Source organism: Galleria mellonella, unplaced genomic scaffold (genome assembly GCF_026898425.1).
Source record: "Galleria mellonella isolate WM207_F2 unplaced genomic scaffold, CSIRO_AGI_GalMel_v1 utg588, whole genome shotgun sequence".
NCBI lineage: Eukaryota > Metazoa > Arthropoda > Insecta > Lepidoptera > Pyralidae > Galleria > Galleria mellonella.
Genome location: NW_026442124.1, coordinates 689857 through 707920, shown reverse-complemented (window position 1 = coordinate 707920; position 18064 = coordinate 689857). Strand labels below are relative to the sequence as shown.

Genomic DNA, 18064 nt, shown 5'->3' with positions numbered 1-18064 from the left:
TTCTAGTGTTTTTAATTTTCACATAAAGATTTTGTAAACAGCTTTATCTATATACATATATAACAGGAAAATAACAAACTCACTGTGTTGTACCATTTCCGATAAATGTTTTGACTTTATTAGGAAGTCTTCTTCTAGAATAGAATAGAATAGAAATCATTTATTCAAATAAACTTACATTGAAGCACTTTTGAAAAGTCATTACATTTTTTTTAATTTACCGCTCGTTCGGAAAGCTGTCTCATCACAAGAAGAACGAGCAAGATACTTGCGTGATGCTCTTTTAAATAATTTTATTATTATTTTACATTTTTAAGTTTAATTGTGTGAATACAAACCACCAATTAGCACTAATTCAATTAAATACTCAAAAAGAAAAAAAAAAATTGAATACATAACCAACTGGTTAAACAATTAATAAGAGGAAATCAGTCATAGTGATTAGAGCAGACCAGTCCCTACAAGCAGCACCCGTTCACGAGTATGACGGATGAGCCAGCCATCACTGCGCTCGACCATATTTTAGGGAGCCCAATGACCCGGCCCACCACGCCGCCACAAGTCTGGACATTTTAGTGAGCATGACTACTCAAAACACTAGACCACGTCAAAGCTACTCACAATTGCCATCTGATAGTTATAGTATTCACATTTTACATAAGAATGCATGCGGCAATTAATACAAAAAACCGCTACGCTTTCATATTTCTAAAATTAATCAATTAAATCAAGAAAGCAATGAGAAAAAAAAATTATAACGTTGTATGCTAATAAACTAATTATTTACTTGATATGTTGTCATCTATGAATTCGTCTATCCTGTAATAGGCTTTCTTACATAAAAATTGTTTAATATAAGATTTGAATTGCCTCTCTGTCAGATTTAATGCAGATTCCGGCAGTTTATTATAAAATCTTATGCAATTACCATAGAATGAATTACTGATTTTGTGCAGACGGCATTTAGGTAAAATAAGCTTATTTATATTGCGTAAGTTTCTACTTGTACAGTCTTTGAGTTTTTTAAAACTCGCTAAGTTCTTCCGTGTATACATAATATTTTCATAAATGTATTGTGAAGTAACTGTGAGGATATTTGAGTCTTTAAAGCACTGACGTAATGACTCTCTTGAACCCATACCATAAATAGAACGTATGGCTCTCTTTTGTAAAACAAATATAGTATTTATATCGGCTGCTTTACCCCACAGCAGTATGCCATAAGACATTATGCTATGGAAATAACTAAAATATACAAGTTTAGCCGTCGCCACGTCTGTTAATTGCCTAATTCTTCTAATTGCATATGCAGCAGAACTGAGTCTACTGGCCAATTTTGAAATATGGGGCCCCCATTGTAATTTCGAGTCCACTGTTATACCTAAAAAAACTGTATCATTAACAAAATTTACTATTTCGTCATTAAGCAATAACTGTGTATTTATTAGTCTTACATTAGGAAGTGTAAATTTTATACACTTTGTTTTGCTGGAATTTAATAATAGGTTATTACATGTAAACCAATTTAATATTGCAGACATAGCACAATTTACATCGTCTAATTGATTACTTTGACGTCCAATTTTAAACACTAACGAAGTATCATCCGCAAACAGCACTATATCTGCAATTTTCTCTACCATAAAGGGAAGGTCATTTATGTAGATTAAAAAGAGAAAGGGGCCTAAGATTGACCCTTCCCTTAGCATATTCAAATCCAACATGATAAGGATCAAGTCTGAATTCTGGAATAGTGTAATCTTTGAAATTGCTCAAGTAAATGTATAACGTATAAATTGTATATCTTATACTAATATAATAAAATTATAACTAGACCATGTATGTCAATGGAGATAATAAAGAAAAATTAATATAAGGGACCTTAATTAGATTAATGGATGCCAAAACAATAATTTTTAGAAATTTTGTCGGTTTCTCTGTTTGTTCTCGCATCACACAAAAATTACTGTACTAATGAGATTTTTACAGTTTTATAGCTGAAGCTCCAGCTTAAATTTTGGTGTATGTTTCATTTGGATATGCTCTCTAGGAGTAGCTGGTAAAAAGCTTGCTATAAATATGTAGTGCTCTGTAAAATATGGGCATGTTGTCTTTTGGATCTTACAACAATTAGTCATATGTGATGGTCCCATTTGTGATTATAGATGTTAAAAATTTTTATACTTTTGTTTTTTTTAGGAAACAGAAAATTTTGAAACATCTAAAACATTCAACAATGTGACAGGACCTTTATGTGCAAGTTTACTTCACTTGTGTATTTCTGGTGCTAATAAAGGTAATAAATATTCAATCATTTCTAATACTCTGTTCTGCAAAGGCTTTACCATAGTCATATTAATTGTATTCCATCTATCTTGATAACAATAGTAGAGAGTGTGGCTAAAACAGCATAAAAACTCTGAGATCTCAACCGAGCGCGACAGTACTTCAGACCAGAGAAAGCCTTCTGCTATAAAGCACACTGCTCATAACTCTGGCATGGCTCTGCTCAGTACATTCTACACGCTCTTGATGTTATGTAGAGATGAACTGTTCGTATCGTGTGAGATGCTGAGGTGAACAAAACTTTAGAACCTTTACAATTACGTAGAAATGTAGCCTCCCTCAGTGTCTTCTACCGCTTATTCCATGAAGAGTACTTAAAACAACTTAATTCTGTTATTTCACCTTCCCCTTTCTGATATCGCACCACGGAGTTAGAACAGCGACTATATCCATACACGCTTGACAGTCTGCTCTCAAGTACAAATAAGTTTATTAACTCTTACGTGCACCATACCCTATTAATATAGAATGGTCTTTCCTTTATCCTATAATCTCGGATCCTTCAAACATAGCATGAAAAAGCACTTAGTGATAAAAAAGTGGCTAGTTTCAAGGAAATTTGCATTTCATGTCTTGGATCTACATTTCCATAGAAAAGATTTTTCCCATTACCATGTTTTTATATGATGGTTGAATTTATGTCCATGGAGATGATATAATGAGTCACAATTGGTAAGGCTGTATAGAAGACATAGTTAGATATCAAGACATAAATATAAGTTGAAGTTTTTAATTTATGGAATATTAAAATTGTATACCAACCATACATACCTACTACATAATTATCATATAATCAATCTGTCACATTACCCCTGTCTGTTGCTATTAAACCGATTTGGATGAAAATTATATATAATTTTATATATACGTTAAGTAGATATATTTTATTAAACATATTCATTTCCCAGGTAAAGCATATATAAATTGTGATGTGATTATATCGGCATCTTTAAATGTTTTGAAAGATACTCGACTAACAAAAGCTATTGGAGATGCATATTTCAGTATGCTGTATAAATATGTTTTGCCACATGATTATTATTTAAGCTTCATCACTGCAAGTAATTGGGAAGGTAAGTTTTGCTATAATATTTACTACTTGAGAACTTTTTGCCAGTCTTGTGTAATGCCTCACCTTATATAACCGAATTTGTGTTCAAATATGTGTTGTAATTTATATTATTCTATTAATATTATAAAATCGAAAGTTTGTAAGGATGGAGGGGTGTAAAGATAGATTGATTTTTATTACTCGTATCGTACGCAAAATTTACTAAACGGATTAAAATGAAATTTGGTACACGAGTAGGTTATATTCTAAATTAGTACATAGGACACTTTATGTACTGATTCACGCGGGTAAAGTCGCAGTATGCAGCGATTATCTGTCTATTGCTGAACATAGGCCTCCCCCATAGACTGTCATAAGAAACGGTTCTGAGCCACCTGCCTACCCCCTCGGTGGTCGGTTCTTCGAGCTTTGTAACCAGACCATTGCCACTTCAGCCATCTTATCCTTCGGACTATGTCAGTCACTTTAGTTCTTTTGCAGATATCCTCATGTCGGGTTTTGCAATGCAAAGAAATTCCGAACATAGCCCTTTCCTTAGCCCGGTGAGTAATTTGAAGCCTTTGCATACGGGCGACCGTGTAGGACCATGTTTCGATTCCATAGGTCATCACTGACAACACGCGTTGGTCGATCTTCGTTTTCAAACTTTGAGGCATTTTGGATGAGAAGATGTGGTGTAGTTTTCCGAACGCTGCTCAGCCTAGTTGGATTCGTCGGTTAACTTCTCTGTCAACGTTGGACTTAATTAGAAGGAAAAGTTAATCCAGGTATACATACACGTCGAGAACTTCGAGCGTAGTAGACATGATTTTGGTTTTGTTCATGCTTGTCTAAATATCTATTAAATCTATAAAGCATAGTATAAATACTAGTCCTCCAGGGATTCTGCCATGATTATTGTATAATCGGCAAATCGAAATTGAGTGATGTATTTGCCATAGATGTTTATACAATATCTTTTTCAGTTCAGGAGTTTGAAAACACCTTTCAATGCAGCTGAATAGTTTCAGGGTCACCCTGTGTAATACTGTCACTTCGATATACCTTATAGTCCATCTGGCACCGCTGGAGTGACTAATATCGCCCATGTCTCGACCAAATCGAAAGTTTTCTCATATTAGTCCACTAACACTAGATATAACGGTGGATTATATAATCTTTGGTCTTTTGTATAATCTGCTGTAGCATGTGTATGTATCTCAATATCGGTATAGTGATGGGTGATTTTAGCTCTCTGGTCGTTTATTATATTGGTATGCGGTGTTAACGACGACATTTACAGCTGCTCATAGAAGTTCTCAATCTGTAATTCTAGTACTTTTTATGTACCTATGTAATAATAAACAAAAATTACAGGTCGTGCTGATGCTAACATTTTCAATTTGCCCTACGTATAATTATGTAATTTGATTCTTAAGATTGTTTTTTTTTGCAGAGTATGTCTATTTGTTTTTAAACAAAAAATTACTCTTATTATGGAACTGTAATATTTACAAATTGATAGTCTTAAGATCCGAATTTTGAGATAATTAATTCCGGATTAATTTCGGTCTTAAATCAGTCAAACGCAACTCGTATAAAGCGTCACAATTATTGTTTCCTTATTCTCCTACAAATATATAATTTATAAAATTTTAAAGAGTTGTCTTATTATATTTTTAGATCTTCTTGATGTTACTATTGCTATGTGCCGTTCAAATTCTTCTACATTGGATGACTTTACAAAGTTGAGGATAGTCTGGCTTATTCTCAAGACTGGACGAGAATATTGTCAACTTGTAATACCCATGAGAGATAGTTTATCAAAATTAAAGAAATGTTTCCTCAAAATTGTGAATGACAAAAAAACACAAGAAGTAATGATTGAAATTATGATTATACTGTTGAAGACGGTACGTACAATAATTCACTCTTTATCGGTTTTGTTCTCGGTGCTGGGTACAAATTATATTACTTTACAACCGTTTGAATGGCGAGAGTAGTGTCGATAGAATAGTTTTATACGTTGGATATGTAAGAAGAATAATTAATGTAATTTCATAGATATTTCTTTAGTGTTACAGTCGACTAAGAGCGTCATCTTCAAATACACGATTACAATATACATGAACCATACTAACATTTTAATGTGTTATTATATATTGTTAATGTAAGTTAGCTATTGAATTCTGTATGTAGCGTATTGCATCTAGCGGAGAGTCATTTTATTTGTGATCAGTATCAGCCTTAACTTTTGATGGCCTAAAAGTCTCCAGGAGGAGGGGCAGTGTCGAAGTAGCCTACACATTTTCATGGCTACATAGCCTGTAGTTCAGGCATAAATTTGTTTAATTTCATTCGACCTTCTACTGATGTGTGGCTTTACAATTATCCTTTGCCACTGTTTTAGCGGTGGTTACTTTCATCAGGTGGGCTGCCAGTTTATTTGTCATTCTATATAAGTACCTTAAAATTCCACTTTACTCTTGGGTCCCACTCAAAACTCCTTCCCCTCAGTACGGTGTTGTTCGTCTATTAATATATAGTTACTACAAGTTGTCTTTGTTTACAGCTAGCGTCAGAAAGCCGCTTGGAGATGTGCGAGTTCACTGAAAATGTCTTAAGCTCATTGTTAAATTTTTATGATCAAAATATTGACCAAAAGAGAAAGGTAAACGTATAGTTGCAGTAGAGTCCTATAGTATTAAAATGTGTAAAATGAAATGCCTATAATAAGTTCCTAACAAACTCCATTGATTGTTTTTCTCATGATTGCTTTTGATAATAAATAATAATATTGTTTATTTTCAGTGCTCCTTTTTTGAGTTGTTGGAACTAATAATAGTTCTTCATCATCCAAAGGGAACATTACAGAAAAATGAAGGCAGTTTAGCGCATGACTGGCAAATTTGGAATAAACATTTGAATAGTATTTTGGAAATTATATGCCTAGAGGTTACTTTTTTACAGAAACTTCGCAAACAAATTGATGTATATATTAAACAGTCCAGTCAATATTTTTCTCTATCTGCATCAGTTTATTATCAGGTACATATAGCATATTAATTATATCTATAACTGTATTCTTTTCTTTCCCCCGAGGCAGCTGAAGGAACTTAATGCTTGAAGGATGGGCAACAGAATACCTCTTAAAACCTCACCAAAGGCGTAACTGCGGTTGCCAATCCGTTTATGAGATCCATTTATTCGAATTATGGGAGAGGCCTATGTTTATCAGTGGACAGTTAACGGCTGATATGATGATGATGACTAACTGCATTTCGCTACTTTACCCGTAGTTATATCATGATGTTGATTAGCCTATAATTTTGAAATGAGCGATATAATGCAAAAATAATCAAATCTAACTAGTTTTAGAGCTTAGCATGTTCAATTAAATAATCTTCCGCTATATATATTTATAATACTACCTATATGGGGGGGGGGGGGGGAAGGGATTGTTAGTAATGGAGTTTGATAGCCTCATTGCTGGCAATATGCCCTGTTAGGTCGACCTCCACGCGGTTCCCCCTGGAAACCATCGTGAACAATTCTTGTTGAATTCGTCACGATGGGCTAACTGACCCGCTTCATCCTCACCTATCATCCTTCACTGGTGCCCCGCATGTGACACAGTCGCATGTGAGTCGCATAATTGAATAAATTATTTATTTCTTTCTATATATCTATAAAACAATAAATAATTGTAAAATTTTAATTTTACATTATTATTCAGATATTTAATTTGTCTTTGGATGTCGAAGAATCTACATCGGAAAATACACCGAAAAGGCCAAGAATGACTGTTAATAAGAATAAAACATTTAGTGATCTCATAGTAGAATTTCAACATAATCATATTCCATGGTATGTGTATATTTTGTAAACATGTGATACAATATTAGTTGTAACTAAGAATTAAAGTTAACAATTAAGCTTCGTTTAGTAATTTTATAAACATGTAAGAACACGTGTTACAAGATGAATGTCTTGCAATTTGAGGGGAAGTGGGAGCATAGAATACCTTCATATAATCACGAATGAATCACAATTATACAAAAAAAAAAGAGAAATTAAAAAAGACCTAGCTACAATAATCATTCATAATAATACAATATATATAATTAATAAGTCTAAATAATTTAAACTATAAATATGTCAGTAATTTGTCGGCAGATTAAAAATTAATTAAGAATATAAAATGAAGCTATTTGAATATTGAGCCATGAAAGAAAAGGGATTTTTTAGTGACATGAATTCATTAATCTACATCTACATGTGTGTATGTTGGTAATGAATAAACTCAAAAACTACTTTACCGATTTCAAAAATTCTTTCACCATTAGAAAGTTACATTCACCCTGAGTAACATAGGCATTATTTATTGCTAGAAAAAATTAGGGATTTTTATTAAAACTTTAGTAACGTAACTCAAGGTATAAAAATGCTATAAAATATCTTTCGTCGCGTGCGCTGCGGAAACTATTAGTGATAGAACAAAAATATGTTCTACAACATTGAAAAAAAACATCAATAACTACAAAAAACTTCGCGATACTATATGCCTAATTTTATCGTTATGTCACAATAACCACTTTTTACATTTTAAGTTGATAGAAATACCGACCAAAATTACACCATGTTATTCATACTTCTGTTTAAATCCTTATTTAAATAAATCATATTGTTTTCAAAACTGTTCCAATTTATGTAGACATAAAATCATTTAGAGGACCTTTAGTGGACACCTTAATCAGCTTTAAGGAAAGTATTAATCAATTTTTATATTTTATTTCTAGGTTGGGTATAATATATAAGTTTATTGAAAAATATGGTGATACAGTATCCACAGCTGACTATTTGTCGTTGTTGTGCATAATGGAAAGTTCAATATCAAAGGGTGTTTACAGTTTCGACTGTGAGATTTTCGAGGCGTTATGTTGTTTAATTATAAAGACTATGAATGACCGTTCGGACAGAGATAATGACGAGCACTTTGTCTTATTGTGGAAGGCGTGTGTAAGGTAAGACCTTTTTACCGGAACTATGGGGAATATTTTACGAGTACAATGTATTTCAAAATTATTAACAAATAAAAGGAATTATAGGTTGTTTAAATGTAATTCAATAAAAAGTAACGAAGTTTTGTTGAACTTATTCCAGAAACTCGTAAAATTAAATGAGTAATGGTAACTAATCGAAATATTAAATCAATTTTATTGGTTTTTTATTTATACTTATATTGGATATTAGCAGGCTGTCTTAGGGTTGTGTTAATTATTTGTTTGCTTATATTTTCATTATATTCTATGAAAGAGACTGTAATTCTTTTTGAAGCCAGCTAGATAAGTGATGAATGTGAAGAAAGCGAAAGAGACTTTTTTGAATTGAAGCATTTGGCGTTCCATTGTTTTTACCTACCCTAATGGGAGATAGGCGTGACAGATGTGTATCAATGAATATGATGTATGTATGAATCCTGCTAATATATATATATATATATATATATATATATATATATATATATATATATATATATATATATATATATATATATATATATATATATATATATATATAAAAGTACAGACAGTGCTTGTTACAATAATCTCATTATTACTTTACTATTATTAATTTTCTGACCATTTTCCGACTTTTTTTTCATATTATTACGCCTTGACCAAATGCAAATTTAACAATTCTAATTAATATTATATTACTTATTAATAAATATAACAAGAAATATTAGTTATTAATAATATTAATAACTAATGTTTTTTGGAAAAATGTAACGGAAGTTATGTTCAGTGTTGCCTCTTTATTTTGCTTAATGCCGATTTTTGTTCCACCTATTTAAGATAGCTATATGTTTTTGGGGAGAAGAATATTTTTTATTAATTACTATTTACTAAACCAATAATGTTTCAGACATTCAACAACTGCAACTGCCATGCAAAGAATGTTACATACAGTCATGCAATTATTACTGGAATCCACAAAATTAACATACCAAAATGTACAACCGTTAATTAAATTATATATTGAAAAAGGCATGCCCGTCAATAACCACAGTGTATGCACCTTAAATAAAATAATTCAAAAATTTTTCAATAAATGTAGTCAATTAGACACTCGTTATAAATGCCTTTCGTGGCTAATGGAAGGTTCAATTACCTCTATTAATGTGATTTGTTTGCAAGAACTGTTGTGGAGACTCGTGGCAAATGAAAATATATTTCTACGACAGACCCTTTTGGCGCCTTCGGACTGTGATAATTTGTATGATACATTATTTGGCTCCACTGAAAGGTGCATATTATTTAGCGAATTTCAATTGCATCTAAAATCTGAACCAGTTTCTGATAATAAAGATATAGATGAAAACATTGAAGCAAATATTGAAATGCATAATGAGATATGTAAATATTTAGAACATAAAATGTCTGAAAATACTTCCAAAATCAATGAGAATGATATTGAATTGTTAGAATATGTTAAACTTGTCAGACTTGTGTTAGCTTACTTAGATGTCACGTTGAAGAATGATGTTGTAAATCACAATGAAATAATAGAGATTCAGGTGTATGGTCTATTAAAAGAATCACTTAAGCTGATGTATGTGACATTAGTTAATATGTTAAAAGATGATAACGTCCTAAATTTACATAAAAATATTGTTACAAAATATGTACAAGAACTGGTTGTTTTTGAATATGATTCTCTGCTTTGTGCTGAGGTACGCCAATGGATGGGTGAAGAGCTTTTTCACTGCATTATGGAGATCTTGAATAGAGAAAGTGCCACCGATGATGACATTGAAGAATGTGAAAAGGATGAACAAGAAACTAGTTTCGCTGGTTTGAAACGAAATTGTATACTTCTTATTGCGGCTTATTGTAGAAAACAAGAAAATTATAGAAATGAATTATTAGATACAGTATTAGAACCGAATTTGTATAATTTTACATGCCATTTGGATGTTCAGTGTGCATTTCAATGTATCGAATTATTAACTGATGCCAAAGTAGAGGAAGCTCCAATAGGTAATATTTTATTATATATGTAATCTAATATATAAAATTCTCGTGTCACGATGTTTGTTACCAAACTTCTCCGACACGGCTTTACTGATTTTTTATGAAATTTTGTGTGCATATTGGGTAGGTCTGAGAATCGGCCATCATCTATTTTTCATACCCCTCAATGATAAGAGTGACCCACCCCTAAATATTTTTTTTTTATTTTTTTCACAATTTTTTTTTATTTTTATTTTATTATGATTTAGCATTGAAAAATACATACAAATTGAAATTTTCACGCTTTTACAATCAACTCCTGTTTTTTAATGGCGATTTTTATAGATATGTCGTACTAGGGTTGCAAGATGATAATCGAATATAATAATTATAATACGATATATTTTTACGTATAATTCTAGAAATAATGTATATGGTAAAACAACATTTGCCGAGTCAGCTAGTCTAATATAATAAAATTCTCGTGTCGCGGTGTTTGTTACCAAACTCCTCCGAAACGGCTTTACCGATTTTTATGAATTTTGCGTGCATATTAGGGTAGGTCTGAGAATCGGCCATCATCTTTTTTTCATACCCGTCAATGGTAAGGGTGACCCGCTCCTAAATATGTTTTTTAATTTTTTTAACAAATATTTTTATTTTAATTTTATTATGATTTAGCATTGAAAAATACATACAAATTCAAATTTTCATCCTTTTATGATCAACCCCTGTTTTTTAATCGCGACTTTTATATTCTGCAATAGGCTTGCAATATGGCAATCGAATATAATAATTGTAGTAGGATACATTTTCATGTATAATTCTCGATATGGTAATAACGTATATGGTAAAACAACGTTTGCCGAGTCAGCTAGTAATATATATATTTACGAACGATAATAAAAGTTAATATAGATACAAAAGTTATTGTTAATCAATAGTTGTATGAAAAATTTAAAAAAAATCTTGTTTCGTCTCTTTCCTCGAGGAAAGTTATTCGGTTTTATGAATGCTGTTATAAGTGAGTAAAAATGTTGATCTCATTGTGATGCACAAGTATCTTTGTTAGGTTTATTAATTATTTAAAATTCTATATTTTAATAATTATATTTTTTTCAGATTCAGTTTTTAATCTTATGAAATTCATGTGTAAAGACTTGTTTAGAAATCCCAAAGCAACTTTTGGATTGGTAAAAATTTTAAACTGTATGCTTGATCGTATATGGTCTCGAGACAGTAATACGAAACAAAATTGTTTTATTATGGTCAAGAGTTACTTGGATAGATGTATCAAATTATATTATCCTCCACATGTGGCCGGACTGATTTACAAAAGTGCAGCAAAAATAGTCGCATTGAGTCTGAAACATGACATGAATCCTAAATATGACATCGAATCGTTCAAGACGATCTTAATTGATAGAACAAAAGGAGATATCCACTGCATCCGTTTGCATTGTGTTTATTTGTTGAAATTGTTGATTGTTGATTTGTCTTATTTTGACATTGACTCATACTTAATTGGATTAGAAGATATATTCACAGTCAATGTATGTACGAAATTTAAATATCTTCGTCATATCCGCTTTATATCAATATTGCTTACTTTTCGTTGTAATTAATAACAAAAAAAAAGTACTATAATAATTTTTCACAGTTTAGTATAGAGTTTGAATTATCTCGTATCTAAATAATTATCCAGTTTAGCTATCCAGCGAATGGATAATCGTGTAGTTGTATGCTTGCAGCTTTATTATGTGCTTTGGAGATTGAGCCGAAGTTTTAGGTTATTACCATTTAATATGATTGAAAATTTCATCTTTATATAGAAACTTTATAAAAGAAAGCAAAAATATAGAGAAAATATATAGAGCATATTTTCACAACATATTTTACTTTTCATTTTAAGGTATCACACAGAAGAGAGTTAATTCTAACAGATGAATCAGCGAATCGTACTTCGACCGTAATGCACAGTTTTCTAGCGATAGCACAAACAAACAGTTCATTATTACGTAAAATAATCACATTGACATTGCAGACGCAAAAAGAAAAATCTTTGGATTTAAATTTGGTCAAGAAGGTACTAAATATAATAACTCGTACTATTGCTAGTACCGATCTAGACGTATACTTGAACAGTAATGTACTGTCGATATTGAATTTTTGGTTTTGCAATCAATATAGCATAAACGATTTGCCTGCACCTTTATTCGGGATGGATACCATAGAAGAATTCGTACGGACGCATATGAAATGGGTTGTAGCGGCTGAAATATTGTGGCACAATGGTGGCAATATAAAATCTAGTGATCTTGTGAAAGAAATTAAAAATAAATATGAAACATCAGAGGAAAGAATTATTGAGGTATTAGAATTATTATATTTGTTGCTTTTAATAGAAAGAAATATATCTTACATTCTATTACTTGACAAGTAGGTATGGAGAGGACAAAAACAAGACAAGAGAGAGAAAAAATTATAATGACATGAAGTGAGTTTTAATTAGGTTTTTGAAGGTGGCTAATGACTGGACGCTGCGTATTGAGGACTATTATATAGTCTGAGCCTGTTAAACCTATAAACCTGTGTTTAAATAAACAATTCGACGTATCCGCATATATATCCAATATATTCAATGCATTTCCAGTATTATTTCTTTTTCATTCTAACTTAATTCAAAATTTGTATGGCAAACAAACTGACGGACCACCTGATGGAAAGTGTTAACTGTTCCCTATAGACATGAACAGTGCCACGGTCATCACAGTATACTGTGTTGTGTGATGATTTATATTAACATGATAAATATTAAGTTTGCTATTTTCGATCCATGATCCTTAGGCAAATACGTTCAGTTTAATATTACTATGCCAGTAATTTCGATTTAACTCTGAATATGCTATTTATTTTTACCATTTTTATTTCATAGTTTATAATAGTTTGTAAAATTATTTACAGGACTGCTTTTGTAATATCATACTGTTATGCCTTCCATATATTACCGCAAAAAAATATGGATTAGATGATTTGAAAACAAGAAATCCAAGCCACTATCAATCCATGACAACGAACGCTCATAAATTATTTCAAACCACCAGAAATATTTTAGATAATGACAAATGGAGTAATTTATTTGTGGAAAATATAGCAGATTTGTTGTTGCTAACAGCGACTCATTTGAGTGATAATATAGAAGCTGGACAAAAGTTTGGCATAGAACTTGCTCAACATACGGAGACATATTACTACCCAAAGAGAATATTCTCTGCCATACTTACGTATTTTGGGGTATGATTATCTAATTATTATTATTATTGAATCACTAGACTGCAATCACAAAATAACCATCCACACTTTGAATATTTTTTTTATGTATATATTTTATTATACTGAGGTAATGAGGCAAACAAGCATACGGCGTACCTGATGGTAAGGAGTTACCATAGCCTAAATATGTTATAAGTTTATTACACAGTGTTTAATCAAATTGAAAACAATTTAAGGAACTTGTATACTGCATTACCATATAGCCACCATTTAGTCTATGTGAAATTTTTAATAACGTTTAATAGATTATTTGTTAAACATAACACTTTGAAAAATTTGCTTTAGCATAGCATTATAATATTGATTCTATCATACATATTGTTAGTATATAAACTTTATGGTTTTTTTCCAGGAATTGACTGATGAAAATATCTTAAAATATATGTGCGATAACCAACCAGTGGTCATATTCAAGACATTATTCAAATTGTGGGAAAATGTATTACAGGAGAATGTGTTTGAATATAAAATATTGTTGTTAAATACATTCCTAACATTCATAGATATCATTCCATTGGGTCATCACTCTGATGCATTTGTATGTAATTTTGTGTGCAATAGTTTAGGGCAAGCAATAAAAAAATCAAAAAACAAAATGGAAGTAAAAATATTAGCTAATTCATTAAAAATTGTACTAAATAAATATATCCCGGAAAAAGTAAACGACCTGCGTACGACCATATCTCATTTATTAGCCATTTTATTAATAAAGAAAGAAGATGGTTATGAAGAAGATTTTGAGTTATTATTAAATTATCTAATAGTAGACATGAAAGAATATTTGAAGGAAAGTGATGATGTTGTTGATTACATACAATCAATGTCTCAAGGTATTATTGAAAATGATACTTGTTCTACGAATACTGAATTTTTAAATCGGCTTAGAACACATAGACTGGGCTTGAAGTGTCCAAGGTAATATTCCTTATTGTGTTATATATTATAGTGTTATATGTTTTGTATAATATTTTTATAAATATAATCTGAAACACAAGACACATGCACACATATTGTTACAGCCATGAAACCCTAGTAAAAATGTCAAATTTTTTGAAAATGAATAAGCAATATGTGGATGATTTATGTATAGAATTGGATGCAAGAGGGTTTTCAGAAAATTGTGAGACAAGTATAATTCACCAGATTATAAATGATATCAGTAACATTCTAAAATACGCATCAGATACGAAGGTTTGTGTATTTATACTATGACTAGTTATTGTATTATGTTATTGAAATATATTTTTTTACTATATTAATAGAAAATTTCATTAAATTTAGTCATGGCATATTAATTTTATTCTCGAATTTAACAGACAATTATTGAAGCAACCACTTGCCTCTCAGAGATAGGAAATTATGATTTAAAAACATTAGTAACAGTGCCAGCAAATAACACCACCAGGATAGTAAATATTCAGCCGCAAGACTATTTTGCGAGCACAGTAATGATGTCTGTCTCAGATATTTTATTCGATGAAAATCCTAATGTTACTAATAAAGCAGCTATAACATTGAATAGTTTATTAAAATTTCAAGATGGCAACAACGCTCGATGCGTTGCGGGTAAGTAACGACTATTTGAAAACATGGTTTTTAATTATTTTTATTAAAGCAACCAAACATTTTAAATTAAATGAGCATCTTAATTATATAGATATTAGCTTAAATTTTCAAGAAAATTGGGATCTTCCGAAAAAAATCAGTTCGAATTTTAAAATTTCTAAGTTAGAATCTTCAATGAATTTAAAAAATAGTATATTTTAGATAAAAGTAAGTTCTGATTGTGATCAAGATAAGAAAAAATGGTAAATGCATAAAAGAGACGACAACGATAGGGTTATAATTTTACTAACGTATTTACAGATATTCAAGAATTAACTAAACATATATTGAAACCGTTTGAGTGTTCCGAGCCAAATAAGGTCGCTGTTTTTAAAATTCACTTAGAATTATTTATTTCGTATAGTGAACAGCATTCTTTTTGGGTACCTAATCGAAATGAAAAACATGAACAATGGCTAATACGTGTTACAACCGTTACATTGATTATTTTGTGTTCTGGTACCAATTATCTCAGTGAATTACACAACGTGTGTCTTTTAAAGGTATTGTATTTATTATTTTAAAGTGTTTGTATTGTGTTTATTATTTTTTAAATCATATAATTTTTTTCTAAGCAAACTACTAACCATAATAAACTAAATAAAGTGAAATATAAATAAAAATAATTATAATTGTCAGTAATTACGAGTATTTTGTTTAATTTAGGGAATATATTCCATACTAGCTATTAGAGCCGGCTTCGCACGTTAGACAGAATTTTCGAAAATCAACACATATAATAAAAGGAACTTTTTTATTGATCGGTTATTTTGTAGCATTTTATATGTGATTATTTACATTGATATAACATTGATTAAAATAAAACGAACACTAGTGAAAACTGCATTCAAATCGATTGAGCCGTTTCTGATATTAGCGTGCAAAAACGTATAAACAGACAAAAATTCTAAAAATCATTGTTTTTAGAAATCATTGTTCATAAAACACTCTGTAATAGTGTTTCTTATATGTCATCCATGTACAGACAGCGAGCATTTTATTATATATATTGATTTATCGTAGTAACATTTTTACAAGAAACAAAACTAATAAACGTTTCGGATTTATAACATTTAAAATTTTTCAGGCTAGTGTGTGTCAGAAAATTTTGCCACCTTTAATTGGTTTGCTGCTTTATTGTGCTAAGAAAAATCATGTAAAAGTTATCTCTGGCCATATTAATAGCTTTTTTAATAACATATGGGAAACGACTTTTGCTAGTAAAGTCGAAAACAGTGGAGACAGTATCGTAAACAACACAGCGTCAAATATTCTGGATCGTGATCATAAAATGGTCATTCAATACATGCTAGATATTGTTAACTTTATTCGTCTACAAAGTAAATTTTATCCAACTAGGTAAGTCGCGTCATTTAATATTATATCTTATAATCAATGGTAATTTATTTTATTTAATAAAATTACTTTTTTTAATTTTTTTATGCAACCTAGAATGGCAAGCAAGTTGATGGACCACCAGATGGAAAGTGGTAATCGTTGCCTATAGACATGAACAATACCATGGACATAATATACTGTTTCGCCAATAATACCCCCCATGGGTTTCTATTCTGGAGGACTGAGGTGTTATTCCTCTGTACCATGTAAACTCACTGCCATATCCCACACTTCAAACCGAAACCCAGCCATGCAAACACAACTGCTTCACGGTAGAAACGAAAATGGGACAGAGGCGCCCAAGCAAACGTTTTTTGTATAAAGTCTCCCTCTGGTCTGAATTTAATAATATTATCTACAGATTAAATTGTTCGGCCGAAACATTGAATACGTTGAACCTTGAATATGACAAAGTGGCATGGGCAGCGACTGTCATCGATCAGAATTTAGTTGCCATATATTATAGTGAGCTTTGGGCGATGTATCAAAATGATAAAGTTCCACCATCTTCGCCTGAAGCTACCACAGTCTTGGACGGCGGCAAAGACATTCAACGTATAATGAGAAAGGTGAGGTATTATATTAGGTAAATTAGTTTTAAAAAATTATACATACATATCTGTCACGCCTGTCTCTCATTAGGGTAGGCAGAAACAATGGAACGCCAAATACTTCGATTCAAACAAACTCTTTCGCTTCTTCCACATTCATCAATCTTTTTATACACGCTCGCCGGTTACGGGTACTTTTAATTTGGCCCTTCTTCAGCACGTCGCCTATTTGGTCAACATACGTCCATCTAGGGCGGCCCCTACCGACATCTCCATTCATTTTTGCTCGATAAATCTCTTTCGTAATTCTTCTTTCATCTATCCTCTCCAAATGATCAAACCAACGCAACATTCCTTTTTTGATTTTTGTCACTACATCGTCTTTCAGTCCACACTTCTCTCTAATCACACTGTTTCTTACTCTATCTTTTAATGTAATACCACACATACTTCTCAAAGCTCTCATCTCTACAGCATTTATCTTATTTAAAGAAATATATTGTTTAAAATAATTTAATGATATTACTGTAAAGTTTTGTCTCAATAATACCCTCTTTTTTTTTCTATATCCTATAACGTCTGATTAATTTTTACTGATAAAGGGAATGAAATTTACATAAATATTGTATGTTTGTGTGATATCCATTGTATTTTTCATATCTATACATTGTTATTCCTAAGGTTTTATTATGTTACGCCTTCGTATCAATAAATACACTATTTTTCTTTGTCTTATAGTCTGAAATACTGTCATGTATATAATG

General features: G+C 31.1%; 1 protein-coding gene across 2 annotated transcripts in view; it reads left to right on the top strand.

Moving 5' to 3' along the window:
• LOC113516618 (serine-protein kinase ATM) overlaps positions 1-18064 on the top strand; it is a 31575-nt gene that overhangs the window by 1555 nt on the left and 11956 nt on the right. The window contains exons 3-19 of one of the 2 annotated variants that reach the window (XM_026901049.3): positions 2200-2296; positions 3255-3419; positions 5081-5310; positions 5970-6068; positions 6209-6445; positions 7134-7264; positions 8197-8421; positions 9326-10440; positions 11536-11966; positions 12326-12784; positions 13378-13707; positions 14099-14661; positions 14766-14937; positions 15063-15312; positions 15613-15854; positions 16439-16710; positions 17111-17318. In XM_026901049.3, the coding sequence (XP_026756850.2) occupies positions 2200-2296; positions 3255-3419; positions 5081-5310; positions 5970-6068; positions 6209-6445; positions 7134-7264; positions 8197-8421; positions 9326-10440; positions 11536-11966; positions 12326-12784; positions 13378-13707; positions 14099-14661; positions 14766-14937; positions 15063-15312; positions 15613-15854; positions 16439-16710; positions 17111-17318 (5226 nt within the window). Of the gene's footprint in view, positions 1-2199; positions 2297-3254; positions 3420-3453; positions 4186-5080; positions 5311-5969; positions 6069-6208; positions 6446-7133; positions 7265-8196; positions 8422-9325; positions 10441-11535; positions 11967-12325; positions 12785-13377; positions 13708-14098; positions 14662-14765; positions 14938-15062; positions 15313-15612; positions 15855-16438; positions 16711-17110; positions 17319-18064 lie in introns of those variants that run through there. The other variant, XM_031907797.2, reaches the window with a different exon arrangement.